The sequence below is a fragment of the Caenorhabditis briggsae genome (genome assembly GCF_000004555.2).
Source record: "Caenorhabditis briggsae complete genome, chrI, whole genome shotgun sequence".
Taxonomy (NCBI): Eukaryota; Metazoa; Nematoda; class Chromadorea; order Rhabditida; family Rhabditidae; genus Caenorhabditis; species Caenorhabditis briggsae.
In genome coordinates, this window is record NC_013489.2 from 6,020,368 (window position 1) to 6,037,494 (window position 17,127).

The following is a 17,127-nucleotide window of genomic DNA, read 5'->3' on the forward strand; positions in this document are numbered from 1 at the left end:
TTTTGAAAAGTTTTAAAGCTAGTTATTGAAGAATTTACTACGAATGTGGACAAAAACCAAAAACTTAAAATGCTTTGTATTTTCAATGAGCCACAAGTTTCATTGCGGTCATGACTATCAACTACGAAAGTGTAGTTTCTGGTTTAAATTATGAGAATTATATGATACGATTTTAAAGATTTCAATTCTGAATCCGCACGGCTTCATCCAATGAAATACTTACAGGGCCCCGCAATATAAAGGGGGTAAGAGTACAAGCCAGGAGTCGTTCTATTAGAGGTTTTACGGTAATTATAAAAGTTATTGAACGCTTCATTCTTTTAAGTACCGCTTGTAATAGTATACGCTTCGATCTCAAAATTTAAAAAAAAACAAAAAAGGAAATGAGTCATTGTTAGGTTTCATCACACTCATAGGAGCTCCTTTCCCACTCTTCTTCTCGTTTTCTAATTTGCCGTCGGCTCCGGTTCCATCAAGACTAGACTTTCACCATTTATCAGGTTCAAATATTGACGAATCTGCATCATGTGTAGTAGATGTGATTCTGTGGAAGCCGATGAATCCATCGGAGCCATCACATCTTCGTTAATCTTGAACTTATCTTCTTCCTCTTCCACTTCTTTGAATAATATTGGTGGTGACAGGTTTCCGACTGTATCTTCAAGATTTCTCGGCTAGAATTCGAGATTTGTATTCCACAGAATATTTGTATTTTTAACTACCTTCAGCTCAACGCAGTAGCGCCTTTTGAATCTGTACAACCAGTTGGCATCGAAAAACTTTTCGACATCCACTGTCTCTGAATGCAACTCATTGGCGACGTTTTGTGCGTATTCCCTTATCCACGGATTCGTTAGACGTTCTCCTCTAGCCTGTCTTCTGATGATCTCCTCATGTACACGTAGATCAACCTCAACATATTCTTTTCGACTGGTTCGCAAAACTCGTCTCTCTGTTAAAACATAGATATCAATCATTTTCTAATTCAATTAACAAACCCTTTAAATAGTTCGACGTTTTCACCTTTGTAGTATCCAATGCCGCCAATGGTCTCAAGTTGTTCGTTTTGTCGGCGTGGCGGCGACCACTGAAGTATCTAAAAAACCATAATTAGGGAAGGGAGATCTAACACAGAAAACTAGGTCACGATGTCGAAGATGACGAAGAAGAAAGTTCATACCGAATTCCATGCTTCCTTCGGAACATCTTGATCCATCGATCAGAAACGTCGAAAGCACAAATTTTTCGAATTTCACGCCTCATCCATTCATCCCCTGTGAGCAAATAAAAAGATCTTCGGATTCGAAAAAAAAAATCAGTCAACTTGTGAATAGAAACCTGTCAATCTAATTTTCACACCTCGTTAATTGCCACCTTTCCTTCCCCTTTCAATCCTTTATTCTCTCACATCAAGCAGTTTTGTGTGATGACTGGGACCACAGTAAGCACAGGCACACACACACTGTTTGCTGTCAACACAAATATCCTTGACAAGTGGACTCTACTACGCCATCGACGTGGTCGTCGTCGTCGCGCAATCGTCTTCTTTTGGGGCACCCAAATTGGTTATTGCCTAGAGGTGAAAACAGTAGGGGGTACTCAACACCCTCCCCATTTTTCACAATATCTCTATATCCTTTCCTGTCCCTTCTCTTTTTAGCCGCGAAATTTGAATTAGCCTATTGACTGATATTCGGTTTTTTTAGTTTTTTTATGTGAATCAATAGGAAATCTTTTTTCGGATTAGAATCATCGATTGTCTTATTTTCATTTTATGAAACTTTAAATAGACGGACTATCCGTTTTGTATCTTTTACTAGATGGAACCATCATAAAAGACTCACCTATATGTTGCGTACTCTGCCCATTGTCATCGCACATCTTCACCTCCGAGGTATAGACATGAAACAGTTTCTGCTCCAGCTCAGCTTCATCTATCTGAGATGTCAGCAAGGAAGTTTTAGAACTAGATGGACTAGAAGAGCTTCTATTTGTTGGGAAGGTTGCCATGAGGGGCATTTACACAATGAACTATTCGGTTGTCTTTTCGTTCGCAACATCACCTCTTGTCTCTTCCTCTACTCCCCGTTCAAACCCCTCCTTCGCTCGTTCCGTCTTCCTTCCAAACCATTTTCTTGTGGCGCTGCGCCGGTTTTTGGAACCGCATAGTTATACACTCCCCATCTCATATCTTATTTACATTGGCGCCGTGTGGTATATTGAAGGTCGAACCGATTGACTTCTTCTTCTTTTTTTTCTTCTGTATTCTAGAAAAGGGTTCAGTTTGGGGAAGAAAACGGATAGGATGTGGCCTTCGAGTACTTTCGAACCGCGAACCGCATAGTAATTTTTTTTGTTTTTTGGCCTTGAAGACAGCAAAAACTGATGAAAGCGCCACATTGTAAACACCTGTTTATATCTCCGTTACGTTAAGATTTGAACAAAAGTGACAACTCGAATTACGGGAATTGTTTTCAGATGAGCTCTAGTAGTAGTGATGAGAACGAAACGACGATACACAGTTCTTCTAATCCGGGTAGCAGTGGAATTTACTCACAGCTAAAAGCGGGATCTTCCAAAAGACCGAGTGTAAGGCATGACGTCAGCGACGCAGAAGACGATGAGGAGCCTTATGAAGGATTTCGAAAAGACATGGTAAATAAGAGAAAAAAACTTAAGAATCATTGATAATCATTCATTTTCTTAATCTGTAAGCTCAAATTTTCAGAATATGGAAGTCGACGAACGTATAACGACTCTTCTGTCCTCCCTCCACTTCGAACACAAGCGTGATGTTGTTACCGCCGATGAAGATGACAATAAGCTTCGAGAACTTCATGAGAACATTTTTTCATTAATTACCACCGAGCCAGACTTCCACAGGTTTAATCTGATCGTCTAGAATTTCCAATCTTTTCAATCTATAATTTTACAGAAGAAGACGTCTGAAAAAAGCACTACCAGCATCAAATTGTATTCGTGAACAAGTATACTATCTTCGAAGGAAACCAATCACACCTCCAGATTCATATTATCATCGATTGAATGCTGCGTTGCACACAATTGTGAAAGAGTCCTTTGGAGAAGAATATCGAAAAGTTGCCACTGTTCTTGGACTTGTGGAAGCTCTTGCCGAAGTTTTGATTCTGGAAGTTCATGCATTTGGAATTCCGGAGACGAATGCGGTAGAGCACAGGAATATACGAAAACTTATTGCCAATGCGTTAACCAATCTGACTTATGGACAGATTTTATCCAAACGGAGGCTTTGCTCATATGATGGATTCATCCGATGTGTGGTCAGAATTATCATAGAATCGCCTAACATCACTCAAGTATACGCTGGCCTGATTCGGAACTTATCGTGGAACGCTGACTCGGGAATGAGTGAAGCTCTCCAGCCAACGGTCCATGCTCTGTCCTTAGCTGCCGTTTATGCTCATACGCACCGCTTCGATGTGACAGCAATACTTTCAGCTCTCTGGAATTTAGCTGGACACTCTGTAGAAAACAAGCGGACGATTTGTGAAACACCGAATTGTTTAAAAGTGCTAGCAAACATTCTTTCACCGGATGCCAGATTCACTACTTTGGTCGATTCAGCCTCTGGAATTTTGAAATATGTATCTCAGTATCTGGCTACCAATTCTAGTCACCTTGAGGTAAGTGTTCATTATTTAGATGTTTTACTAAATTCTTCATAGTTCCAGCTCCGAAGCCTTCTCATCACCAGGATGCTGACTCTCTTAAAGAGCTCTTCGTTCACTTGCGTCACTAATACTCTCGGTGCTATTGCTCATCTAATTGCTAAGGATCCACACATGCAACAATTGATTCGACAGGATGCTGCTGCAGTCCAGCAACTCAATGTTCTCCGAAACTCGAATCGAGAAGATATTCGAAAAGCGGTCAAGGAAGTTTTGAATACTCTCAATCAGCCGTGCAGTCACAGATATGGAGATATGTCTCATTCTGTTGGAGGAGCTAGTGGAATGCTTTCGGAACCACAACTACAGATGCAGACTTCCCATCATGGATATCACGGAACTGCGTCTCCGAGACTTTTGTCGTTGCGAGCAACCAGAGCATCTCCTGGAAAGTATATTCATCCTTCTCAACAGCAACATATGCAAGTTCCGGCTCCAGATCAACGATCCAGCAGTTTGCCACGTCATTTTGCTGTTCAACGAAACGGATTCATGATGGCACAGTCTTTTAATCAACAGATGGATCCACATCAGCAGCAGCAGCAGCAGCAGCAGCAGATGATTTTCCAAATGCAACAACAGCAAATGATGGTGCGTTGAGATTATATGTTCATATAATCATATATTATATAGTCCCAGATCCAAACTGACGATCAGCAGATGAGATATTTGAATCAACAGCAACAGCAGCAACAACAACAACATTATCAACAGCAGATACAAAGAAATCAGAATGTGGAGCCAGTGCTGCCGGTTGACGATGACCTGGATATTCCAACATCAACTGTTATGGGCACTCGTAGCAACAGTGAAAGGAGCCTCGGTTCAATGAATCCTGGAAGTGTGATGACGACAGGAGGATGGAATTCCACGTTGGACACCGCTGCTAACAGTTCTCGAGCGCTGTCCCCAGTTTCATTCAGCGACATTCCCGCATCTCCGACTATGTGCGCCCAGGTGTTCAATCTACCAGTGCACCCAGAAGATAATCAGATGACGACACCACCGAACCATCCATCTACTCAGAACACTACCCATTACAGTAGCGGATCTGCGAATACGATGACACGAAGTGATGGAACAACTGTACCGATTGATAATCTGATTACCCCAACATACGCTACTCTAAACGTGACTAACAATGCTGCAAGGAAAACTTCAGAAGATCTGGAGAGTCCTGATGATATTCTACCAGGACCGTCATTGGAAGTGGAAGAAGAGGGAGATTATGCAATTATTACTGGCGCTGAGCAAAAGTCTGATGATGATCTGTTAACAAGATCGATTCAAGAAGAGATGCCAACGTCTTCATCAACGCCGAAACTGAAAGTGTCACCTCGTCTAAACGGATTTTTCTCGCCGTCCCAAAAAACCACTTCTTCGCCTGCTTGGTCTCATCCGGACACTTCTCCAATTTTGAAACAAACTCAACGACCGAAGCATCATGAAATGACAACTGATTCTGATCGTTTGCTGATGGAGTCAATTATGTCGGAAATGCCGAGAAGTCGTGTCATTTCTCCCAGGCTTGCATCAGGAGGGCAACAATATTTGGATCCCGAACCTGATCGTTCTAGTCATTCAAAAAACGAGGAAGCCGATCGCCGCGACGCAATCATCGCATCGCATGAGCCCAGCGATCAAGGCATGAACGTCGGAAGAGGCTCATCACCACAACAACAGCAGTTGCATAGAATGGAATCGTTGGAGAGCCAGGCGAGCAGTGAGGACAGTTTTGGATTAAACGGATATCAGGAAGAACATAATACTTCCTCATCGGCAGCACATACAATGAGGATAGACAAAGACGACGTTGTTGATGCATCACTTCCTATGGATTGCGTAGATGACGAGGACTACGATTACACGGATGATCATTTTGATGATAATTATGAGGAGGATTATGAGGATTCAAATGCTACTCAGTTTGATGAAGGAATCGACCCGCAACTTACAATCGATTGCTCTATGATTTCTAGTGGGAGTGGTTCTTCTTTACAAAAAGCTGAGACAACAGCCGGATCTCGAGATTCAGGAGCATTAGCTACTTCCACACCAATTGGATCTGTTTCATCACTTCCAGGAGTGAGAAGAGCTAAAAAAGTCTCAATAAACGGAAAGACGAGGTTGCCAGTTCCAAAAACCAATGGCTCTCTTGTTGATAGGGTAATTTTTTAATTCACTGATTATTCATTTATTCTATTTTTTAGGTTCGGAAGCCAGTAATTGAAGCAAGTCGACCACGACTACCACCAAAGCCAAGCCTTTTGAAAGGAAAGCAATATCATGAGGAGGATTTGATTGAGAATCAGACAAGAGATGACACAATTTATGTGAATGCTCCAATTGTCGAAGCTGAGCAAGAAAGGATCTATATGAACGCACTGAAACATAGTCAAGGAAGTCCTTCAGTGAATGGAACTCCCCCAAAGTCGGCAATCGTATCTCCGTATAACTATCAGAAGCCTCCATTCACGGTATGTAATTTTAGAAAAACTACTAGGTAAACGGAGCTATTTGTTGTTGCTGAAGTGCTACAGCATGCTGTAGTCCTGCTGCAGGAGGCTCTCTTATACAATGTTTACTGAATTATTAATTACAAAATTGCACATCATGTCATATATTTCCAGGAACGGAGCAATGGCGAAATCAACGAAAAGAACGTCACTCCGAATCCAAAACAAATGCTGGTCACGATAGTCTAAAGCTCCTCTCTCTCCCATCCTATGTGTTCTCCATCCCCGTCATCTCTAGCTGTCCCAGTTCGTAGTCGTATTCTAATAGGTCTACTCGATTCTCATATTCAAAACGTTTTCTAACGAACTTAGGTCTCCATAATCATATTTTTAGCATATTCCACACCTTCTCAAGTTTTCTAATTACTGTTTTTTGTGTATGTGATTGTGTGCTTTACAAATGGATCAATTGAGTATATGTTTTACCTCAGCTTGTTGTTATATGTATTTAAAATCGTACGAGTTTCATTTTTTTTTCTGACACCTGGCTCCAAACTGTTCTTTAGTGATGTTAATAATAAATAATCTGAATATTAACACAGAGAGTTATATCAGTATACAGCCGCACTGTCCGGTTCATCTGATCCAAGGCCTGAGAAGTTTTCAATGTTGTTGCTGACTGCCTTCAATCTGTTTGCATTCAGCTTTCCAACCCATACTCCGTCTTTGTACAAATCTTCAAATTGAAGACCTTTCCGTTCAAGAACAGCTCGAATCACAGATCGAATGTGTTCATAGTCTGGACACGCGGAGAAGTACATTTCATCGATGTGAACAAGAATCAGATTGAAACCTTCGAAGAAATGAAATTTTTCATTTGTTAAATGTTCTGCAAAATTAATGATTCAAAAAATTGAAAAATGACCGTCACCCACTTGTATCGAATATCCTCTGCTTCGCTGCAAGCATCTTTTTGGCGTCTTTTCTGTATTCTTTCCATGGTATTCCATCTTCTGGATCAAAAATGTTTCGAAGCGTGTAATACCAACATTCGATATCGTCTTTCCTTCCCTGATCTTTACCTTTCATGCCATCTCTTGATGCATACCAAGCAGTTCCGAAAAATCTGACTTTTGTTCGAGGTAGCTGCAAGAAAGAATTGTCTCAAAAGCAGCGCTTTAAGGAATTGAAAAATGTCTGAACTTCCGCTCCTCTAATTTAAAAATGTTTCCACCACTTCAAGACGAAAGAAAATATCACAGGTAAAAGGGCGCTGCTGAAAAACAGCTAACTGACAGCTGAAGAGACGGACTGTCGACAGACCATCAGAGCCCCTGGAAACTGACTTGAAAGTTAAGGTTGAAAGTCATCCAGAAAACAAAAATTCATCTGTATACAGAGGGAAAGAAAAATTGTAGTAAGAAAACATAAGAATCAACAGGAACAGTTAATTTTTTTGAGTTTCTAATCGTTCACTCCGAAAACACACAAAACTGGAGGTACTGTAAGAAGACCTCCTATACGTCCACTCTTAAAAGTCCTAGATGGTTTTTGTAATAAAAAATGCATTATTAGAAGCATTTCTACAAAAATTTGAATTTGAGGCTCAGTTGCTGAAAAACCACGGAAGGACAGTCGAAGCGGTGCGTAGGCGGACCTTCAGCAGCTCGCGATTCAACTGTTCTTCTTCCACAGTCACCGCCCAGGTGGATGGTCCGTTTTTTCGGCAGTCCCCTTCTACCTGTAATTGTTCCAAAGTGTCGATATTTTTAATAATCTTATGACTTTTCAGTTTTCCTATTTATTACTACGTTATTTCCTCTAATAAAAGCCAACCCAAACCGTCATCTTTGCGCCCATGTATCTCATTTCCCAAAAAAGATATTAAAAAAAAATGTCAACTGATGAAGTATTGGTGGCATTATAATAAAAATTTCGTTAGGCTTTTTTTATGTCTTTCACAAAAATGAAATACATAGGATCAAATTTGACGGTTTGCGTAGGCTTCTATTAGAGGAAATACAGTAATCTATTTACTTGTAAACATCAATACTTTCGGAAAAGGTTCCTGTTGCTCTGAAAATGGTTCATAACTGTTACCTTGTGCTTTTTGGTTTTCGGGTCCAGGAAACTTCGCGCGATCCCAAAATCCAACATGAAGACTGTTGGTTCCGTCGGACCGAAGCCAACAGCAAAGTTGGCAGGTTTCATGTCTCGATGAATATATCCCAGACTGTGCAAATCCTCAATAGCCTAGAAAATTGAATAACATGAATATTAAAAAAAAAACAAAGTTTTACATCCAAAGTTTGCATAGCGATTTGGTAGGGAGTAATTCCCTCATGAAGTTTGATCGAATATTTCTTTCGAATATCTTCCAACGATGGACCAACCAGACTCATCACAATGAACTTGCACCTCAGCTGAATACTCTGTCCGCGGTCCACAAGATCCACAAAATGACTATAGAAAGCAGTCCTTCTGGATCCCAACGAGGGCTTCTTTTTCCCGTTATTTTTAGCTTTTGTGATCGCTTCCATCACCTGATATTCAACTTTGAGACGGAGATGCTCGATTGGTCCGATAGTTGCTTCAGTTTTCATCGCGTACTTTTTTTTGCTATCTTTCATTTCGAATACTTCGTACACTGCACCAAAACCTCCACTTCCCAAACGTTTCACAACTGTCCAAGTGGATTTTTCACTTTTCAGCACGTCGCCTAAATTCATGATTGGAAGAGCAAGATTTTTGTTTCTGAAATTGAACTTTTCATATTTTTGTAGAGGAAATTAATATTGCTAACTCAAAATCATCATCTCCCGAAAACTTATGTCCAATAGACTTTAGCTTTGATTGATCAAGAGCATTTTGAATAATTTCTTCACTTGTTAACTTTCCGACCCAGTCGCATTTACTCAAATCAAGTTTTTTGGCTTTTCCCACACTTTCAACGATTACCTTAAGTGCGCTGGAATGTTTTGAATTCCAAAATCTGTTTATAAAAAAAAGAAAATTTACTCGTAATCAGGAGTACTATCATATTCCAGAGAATGCACCATGTCAACGAGTTTTTTAAACTCAGTCGGTTTTTGTAAGTGCTGGCTGCAAAAAATATGATACAGTACTGAACAAAGGAAATAAACATACGTAATGAGTGTTCTCGAAACTTTTCCTTTTCCTTCAACATCATGGCACTTCTTGGAATTTTTCTCCAACTCAAACCATTGACCGGATCCAACAAATCGTAAAACAGGTAGATCCAAGACTCCAAATCATCTTTTCTTCCTTCATCTTGATCTATCATTGCAGAAATACTTGCAAATCGACATGATCCACCGTAGGCAACTTGTTTACGAGCAGCTCTGACTTTTCTGGGTCTGGCCCCAGGTACAAAATGAGATCTTGGGCGACGAAAGTCTGTGAGCATAACTTTTGTTTCCTCATTTCCATATCCAATGTTGAAAGCCGATGACTTGATGTTTCGGTGAAGGTATTGGATAGCCTGGAAAATCAGAATTTCAGATTTGAGATAACTTTGAAATCCCACATCTAAACATTGAAGACCAACGTTGTAAGCACAATCCTCACTGAAGTTTCCGACGACTTTCAGAACTTCGTAGATTTGCAGAGAATACGGTGATGTGAGAAGGTACTGGAAAAAAGTTCTCAGAAATACAAATCAGAAAATGACACCTTACATTGCATTCAAGAGATTTCATTTGTCCGTAGTCAAGGCATCGAACAGTTCGAATCGTTTTCGGTCCCTTGAACAGATGCTCCATATCCAATAACATTTCTTGCCAGAATTGTAGTCTCTTCTTTTTGACCGGCTCCAAGCGAAGAATATACTTCTGATAATGTATGTCTGTCATTTATCACATTATCTCACATTATTCGTCTCGTCTTTCATTAAAAATTCCCCATGCGCCCACGGATTTCTCAAATGCTTCACCATGGTTGTACGTTGACCATTTTTGACTAACTCTGGTGGTACCTCTTTCTTTTTTTTCTTGCCTTTTTTCTGATCAACAACATTTGGTGGTTGCTCCTCAGGTGGCGCATCCATTTTGGATACACGTTCCATTGTGGATGATCCAATGCTACCTGATGGAGGAAGTCCGGAAGAATCAATGATATCCTAGAATTAAATTTATTGAAAGTTCCGTATAATTCAAATATAGCCCCCCCCCCTCAATAGGACCCCCACCTTATAAACAACTATAGTAGAGCCCAGTACAAATCAGTACAAAAATGGGTGGGGGCTCTATTGAGGTGTGGGGGGCTGAAGTTGAATTGGTTGATTAAAGTATGACCCCCCACCAGTACAAAGTGGGGGCCTATACTTGAAGAACCTGGTATTCTTAAAATATGGCCCCACCCCTCCCTGCCTTCTTCAATTAAAGCCCCACCTATTCAAAATTAGCCCCCCCCCCCCCCAAAAAAAGAGAACTTTATCTGAGCCCCCCACTTTATTCAAATATGACCACCCACCAATTCAAAAATAGCCCCACACCCATTCAATTTTAGACCCCCACCAATTCAAAAATAGGTCCCCACCATTTTTTGACCTAAGCCTGAATTTTAGAATGTTTTAATGTTGGAAGTTCTGATAAGCTATACATAGCTGAAAACTATTTTTCAGAAAAAGTTCCCAAGAAACAAGGAAAAATCGTGAAAAATGACACAAAGTCCGAAAAAATCAAAGAAAATTTTTTTAAAACAGCTCAAAATTTGCATCATGACGGCTACGGTACCCTTCACACACCACAAACTACGCAAAAGTGGGGGTCTATAATTGAATGGATGGGGGGCTTTTTTTGAATTGAAATGGACCATTTAAAAGTGGGGGTCTATATTTGAATTGGGGGGGGGGGGCTTTTTTTGAACTGCTGCAAGTGTCTAGATTGTTGGAGGTGGGGGCTCTACTGTGGTTCATTTTGGGGGGCTATACTTGAATTGGGGTGGGGGCTATATTTGAATTCAGCCGATAGTTCGAGTCAGAGAAAAAAAAAATTAAAACTGAAATTAGGCATCACCCACAGAAAAAATATCCGGAGAAAATGTTCACCGGGAAAAGTGGCCCGAGTCGGAGGGCGGGACCTAAATTTGAGCCCTGATTGAGTTTTTTGCACATTTGTAGTTACGGAAAAACCGTGCGCAAAGTTAGGCCCCGCCCCCTTGACTCCGCTCATTTTTCCCGGGAATTTTTTTCCTTGAAACTTGAGGAGCCTTGTCTGAAAGGTGAATAGCCCATATTTGAAAACGGGCCCTGTCAGTTTCCTAAATGAAACTATGACAGGTCCCGTTTTGGGCGATTTTTCAAGTGTGAATAACGCTCACCTGAATGTTGGACCCATTAGAACTGCCTGTTGAGTTCGAAGGATCGATTCCTGATGCCGAAAGATCAACTCCAGACATTTTCGATAAACCTGTAGTCGTGGTGGTGGTAGTTGTAGTCATCTCCTTGGGAGCCATGGTCGGTTTTCGTGTTTTTTGGGGAGCTTTCGAAAAACGATTACCTTCTGAAGTTGATTGCTCATCTTCGAATCAAGCTACATTCCCGACTCACTCATTTTTTAACTTTGAGACTGGAGAAGTTTTTCCACGAGGCGGCGGCAATATGGAACTGATCAAATTGGCAGTTGCTAGGAAAACAAGAGCAGAGAGGCCGCTGCTGCTGCTACTGTTACAACTGGCAACGTGAAAGCTGGCATAAAAAGTTGGAAATTTATGTCGTGCCACCTAAACATACTCCAATTTTTTCGTTCCTCCACATCCGCACACATCCTGTGAGCACTCGACAAGTTCCCAGAGTCTATTTCTGTTTGCATTGGTGTAAAGTTAACAAAAACCACATTCAATTGGTCAACTTCATCAAGTTTGAGTTACGACACATAATGAGTACTCTAGGAAACAAACGTAAGAGAGAGGGAAAGATATCCTCCAATAGAAGCGCACCTCAACTTTGAGCTCATATATCTCATTTTCTGTAAGAGATATCTAAAACGTGTCCACTGACAAAACACTTCTGATATAATGATATACAAACCATCATTGGACAACGTTCTGATATCTTTCACAGGAAGGGGGAAAAATTGGCTCGAAGATAAAAGTTAGAATGAGCTACAATAAGAGAAAGTACGGTTGAGTTAAAAATTCAGGATCTCCCGCAAAAAAAGTGCCAAGAAGTGGGAGGAAGAAACCAAACGGAGGAACAAAAGAGGCTACATCTAGAGAAGTGTCAAGAATCGGAGGAACCTCTCAGATGTCAGGTCCAGGGATAAAAGGTTCCAGTGTTGCTGTAAGTGACTACATGACGCGATCGTATCCCCACACCAGGGGGCATTTCCCGTATTTTTTTCACGATTAACCCCGATTACTGTACTCTGACAAAAACCACTAGGCTCTGGGGAGAACTCGAACCAACGACGGTTCCTTCAAATTCATCCCTGTTAACCACTAGGCTAATCGGGAGCACGTTAGATGAAGTTTCGATGGTTATTATATACTTGACGTTTTCAAAAAAAAATAACTTTTTCTTTTTTTTCGGAATTTCTGATTGTAAATTCAAATGATTCTTGGGGTAGTTTTTGGAGTTTCCGAAACTGGAAAAACATCACCAAGTGTTCAGAAAAAAGAAGTGGAAATTGTTTTTCCTGAATAGGCATTTCATAGGGATTTTTTAATACTTTTAAAGGCTAATTTGAACATAAAAAAAATTATTGGGATAGTTTTTAGAATATTCTAAACTGGAAAAACATAGCTTCATAAATTTGTAAAAATATTCCGGAATCGGTTGAGAGACACATGTTCTATGAACATTAAAAAAATGTTTTTATAACATTGGGAATCGAAAACTTAGAAAACCAACTTCAAGTATTACCAGAAAAGGGAATTTTTTGCATAGATATTCAGAATTTTCTAGCGATTTTTCCACATTTTGTAAATGTCTTTTCAAGCTCTAAGCATACTTTTTGACAGCTGAAGTAACTTCTAATTTGACTTTCAGATATCTTTGTTTTCAGGTATACATTAATTTAGGGTTCTAAGCTTACTTTTTAAGGACTGAGCCTACTTTCATTTCCGTGAAACCTGTACTAGAAGAACCGGCCTTTCTATTGTTCCAAGGTACCTCCAGAGGGCCCTTCAATTAGAGGGGGCCCTTCTATTTTTCTGGCTAGTTTTTTTCCGAAATTTTTCATTAAAAAAATCGACGAAGTTTTGTTCAAAATTCATAAAATCTGCCAATTTCACCAAAATTCAGCAAGATTTTCATCGAAAAATAGAATTTCAACAAATTTCTATTGACTTGTTGAGTTAGTGGAATATTTTCCATTGAAAAATTACGGAAATTTTTATTCACAGAGGGCCCTTCTATTAGAGATTTTTTATTGGCTCTTTATTCTTTGAAATGTCACGGAAAAAACTGTGTGAAACAATTTCCTAAAAAAGCTCAGCGTAAAAAGTGCCCCCTGGTGTGTAGATACGATTACATGTGAGGAGGCTCCATAAATTCCGAGGAAAAAATTTCCGCGGGAAGAATCAGGGGGTGGGGTCATTTGAGCGGATACAGCAGCTTTGTTTTTTTTCAGTTGAGTGTGTCAGCTGGAGTTCCCAAAGACGCTTCCAAAAAAGGAAAAAAGAAGCCATCTCGAAGACCATCTGCAGTACCAGCAGGCACTAAAAATGAATCTACAGCATCGAAGATGGATACAAAAGACGAGGAAGATGATGAAGCTCCAAAGAAGAAAGATAAGAAGGATTTTCCAAAAAACACATTTCAAACAAAAGATGGAAAATGTTACACAATGGTTGAACATCTTCGCAATCCAATGAATTATGGAGAGTTTTTGATCAAAGACGAGAAAGAGGCAAAGTATATTCTACGTCTGGAGCCATTGAAACGCGGGAAGCTACAATTCACACAAGAAGTTGTCGTTGAAACTGCAAAACTATTCACAGGAGCCGACAAGATTCCAGTAATCAAGTGTGTCGATTTTGGAGGAAATGAGAAATTACAGGCTAATGTGAGATTTTTAAAATCTAATTATTATCCTGACTTGCTATTTTTTCAGTATCTCCTCTTGTCTGGATATTCTCTCCAATTGTATGAAGTTCTGAAAGTATTGAAGACGTTCACTCCAGGATGCGCAGTCAACGTGGCACTTCAATGTTTAGAAGCCATCCAATATCTGCATCAAGCTGGATACATCAATAGAAACATCAAACCATCAACCTACAACATTGGATTTGATGATCAAGAAACTAAGGTCATGCTCACTGATTTCCGTCTTGCAAGAGTTCACATTGAACCTGGATCCACCAACAAGAAGGTTCGACCTGCTCGCCCAAAGGTCAAGTATGGAGGAACTTCTCGATACGCAAGTGTAGCTGCACTCAAAGAACAAGAACAGTCGAGAAAAGATGATTTGGAATCTTGGATTTACATGTTTTATGAGATGCTTGATCCTGAAAATGGATTAAGTTGGAGATCGATACCTAGATGTAATATGATGATCAAGGAAAAGGAGAACTTCAAAGCACATCTTTTACGTTAGTGACATCTGTAAATGTTTTATAGATGTACAAATTTCAGCGAACACATACCAAAAAGTTCCCGTTGAATTCAAAAAACTCGTTGATATGGTTTCTGCTATGACCTATGAAACTGCACCAGACTATGCGTAGGTATTAAAAAAACATTCATTTTATTCAGTAGATCAAATATAGGGCAATCAAAGAAATTGTTGAAACGGTTGGAAGATCGAAAAATCTGGATATGACAACTTGCGACTGGGTTGGAAAGTTCAACGATCCGGCAGTATACAAAAGTGCAATAAAACAAGGAGTCGACAAATCGACTGGAAATCGATGTTCTGGAAATGATGATTTTGAGTGGGGATACATATTTTCAACAACCTTTTTTTAATTCAATTTTTTAGATTTAAAAAGAAGATAGTTCGCAAAATCATGAATCCAGACGATGTCATCAAAAACGGACATTTCACTTGGAAAGTGGTGAATCTTTTGGGAAGTGGAGGTTTTGGAGATGTCTACAAAGTGTTTGATGCTAATGGAAAGGATAAGAAGAAGCATTACGCATTGAAAACCGAGAGTGAAGAAGGAAAGAAAGTGATGCTCCGTTTGAAAGTTGAAATGCAAGTTTTGATGGCGATCACCGAGGCACGGAAAGTTCCTGTAAAAGAGGTTAAAGAATTGAGAAGAACCGACATCAACCATCATTTTGTGGATTTTGTGGATCGTGGAAAAAGTGATGATTTGAAGTGCAAATTCATTGTGATGAGTCTGGTTGGTCCATCGTTGGATGACATTCGGAAGAAGTATACTGTCAAACTGCATGAGAAACAAAACCCATACATTATTTCCATTCAGAGTTTGTATGTGAGTGTTTTCGAAAGCGAGAATGAAATTATTTAAAATTTAAAACACAGGCGGTTGAAGACCTTCACAACCTTGGATATCTTCACAGAGACATCAAGCCTGCTAACTTTGCCGTAGGATTTGGCCCAGCAGAACCAACAATCTTCATGTTAGATTTTGGAATTGGACGAAGTTATCTGGACCCAGCCACTAAACAACACAGAGTAGGTTGACCCTGCTCGGAAACATTTTTTAAAAATCTTCCAGGCTCCTAGAAAATCTGTAAAGTTCCTTGGAACTCTTCGTTACGCTTCCAGAGCCTGCATGAAAGGACAGGATCAAGGAAGGAAAGATGATATCGAGTGTTGGTTCTACATGGTACACGATATATTTGACCCAGTTAATGGACTCTCGTGGAAAAATTGTAGAAAGCGAGATGAAATAACAGCGGCAAAAGATGGGTTCTTCAATGGAAGCTGTAAGAATTCGCTCTTTTAACAAACAGTTTTAAACAGTATTTGATTTTAAAAAACTTTAGTGAAAAAGTCGAAATCAGACGCTCCATCATCCTTGAAAGATATCTCTTCATACATGGAAACTTTGAAGTTCCAAACGGCTCCTCGCTACGAATACATTGTGGAATTACTTCACGAAACTGCAGAACGAGAAGGTGTCAATATGAAGGGAGGAAATGCTGTTGGCGGATGGGTCGGACGTTTGAGAGAGAAGGATCTGAAGGCTAGACAGAAACAAGCCGTCAGGTTCTCTGATTCGGAATCGGAGATACTAACAGAATCATCTGGCGAATAAACTTGCATTGACTCGATAAATTATTTCTTGAATAACCATAGTTTATCGGATGTGGACTTAATAAGGCATTTTAAAAGAGATAATGTTTTCTCGAAACTTGCGGCCGTTTTGCGAAAACAAAAAACGTATGAAGAATGGAAATTTTGTAGGCTTTCTAATGATATAAGTCACGAATTGTGAATTGGATACATGCTCTAGATAACCTACCGTAAAACTCTTATAGATGACCCATAACTTTCAACTTTGATCCAATTTATCTAGGTTCCTGTGGAAGATATCGAAAAGTGATCAATTAGCAAATTTTTGTTGATGTTTGGATAAACATTTTGTCAGTTTATTACTTTTCGATAACTTTTACAGGAACTGAGATAAATTAGCTCAAAGTTGACGGTTTGGGGGCCGTTTTATTACAGATTTGCTTTCGGTAGTAGATGACCCATTTATAATTTTTAAAAAAAATTCTGTATACAACGGTGAACAATTTACGAAATTTGATTTTTTCTGATTTGTTGGCGCTTTTCGCGATACTGCGAAAAATTAGCTTTTTCAGCATTAAAAAATTCTAGGCCGAAAATTTTGATTTCAAAATAGGTAACAATTATAAAGGCAAGGGAAACATACCAAATGAATCTAAAAACGTCCGATTTGGTTGAGAAATGAATGAGGAGAAACATTTCTTAGAAAATCAACTGAAAAAGTCAATTTTCCGAGGTTTTCGATGACTTGTTCGAATACCACCGATCGTATCTTTTTTTAATTAGGTAACTCTTGTG

At 39.6% G+C, this 17,127-nt stretch overlaps 4 protein-coding genes across 4 annotated transcripts in view; 2 read left to right on the forward strand and 2 right to left on the reverse strand.

Moving 5' to 3' along the window:
• CBG08223 overlaps window positions 1-2,010 on the reverse strand; it is a gene marked incomplete at both ends in the record, with an annotated part of 2,321 nt that extends 311 nt beyond the window's left edge. Inside the window, 4 exons of the mRNA XM_045235971.1 lie at window positions 723-952; window positions 999-1,096; window positions 1,181-1,274; window positions 1,845-2,010. Coding sequence (XP_045093715.1) covers window positions 723-952; window positions 999-1,096; window positions 1,181-1,274; window positions 1,845-2,010 — 588 coding nt within the window. The remainder of the gene's footprint in view (window positions 1-722; window positions 953-998; window positions 1,097-1,180; window positions 1,275-1,844) is intronic.
• Window positions 2,011-2,478: 468 nt separating this feature from the next.
• Cbr-apr-1 lies at window positions 2,479-6,412 on the forward strand (the record flags this gene model as incomplete). The annotated part of the gene is made up of 7 exons (XM_002639854.1): window positions 2,479-2,655; window positions 2,729-2,883; window positions 2,936-3,662; window positions 3,711-4,298; window positions 4,347-5,873; window positions 5,918-6,184; window positions 6,338-6,412. The coding sequence occupies 7 exons, from the start codon at window positions 2,479-2,481 to the stop codon at window positions 6,410-6,412; spliced, it is 3,516 nt and encodes a 1,171-aa protein (XP_002639900.1).
• A 362-nt stretch (window positions 6,413-6,774) lies between these two features.
• Window positions 6,775-11,638, reverse strand: CBG08225 (the record flags this gene model as incomplete). Its single annotated transcript, XM_045235978.1, has 12 exons — window positions 6,775-7,052; window positions 7,099-7,309; window positions 7,866-7,904; window positions 8,264-8,416; window positions 8,464-8,917; window positions 8,967-9,131; window positions 9,182-9,265; window positions 9,311-9,341; window positions 9,386-9,815; window positions 9,862-10,014; window positions 10,053-10,301; window positions 11,498-11,638. The coding sequence occupies 12 exons, from the start codon at window positions 11,636-11,638 to the stop codon at window positions 6,775-6,777; spliced, it is 2,388 nt and encodes a 795-aa protein (XP_045093716.1).
• Window positions 11,639-12,199: 561 nt separating this feature from the next.
• CBG08226 lies at window positions 12,200-16,354 on the forward strand (the record flags this gene model as incomplete). The annotated part of the gene is made up of 9 exons (XM_045235984.1): window positions 12,200-12,275; window positions 12,325-12,464; window positions 13,684-14,716; window positions 14,760-14,847; window positions 14,894-15,058; window positions 15,106-15,565; window positions 15,616-15,768; window positions 15,812-16,022; window positions 16,083-16,354. 9 exons carry the CDS (start codon window positions 12,200-12,202, stop codon window positions 16,352-16,354), a joined length of 2,598 nt encoding a protein of 865 aa, XP_045093717.1.
• Window positions 16,355-17,127: the final 773 nt, after the last annotated feature.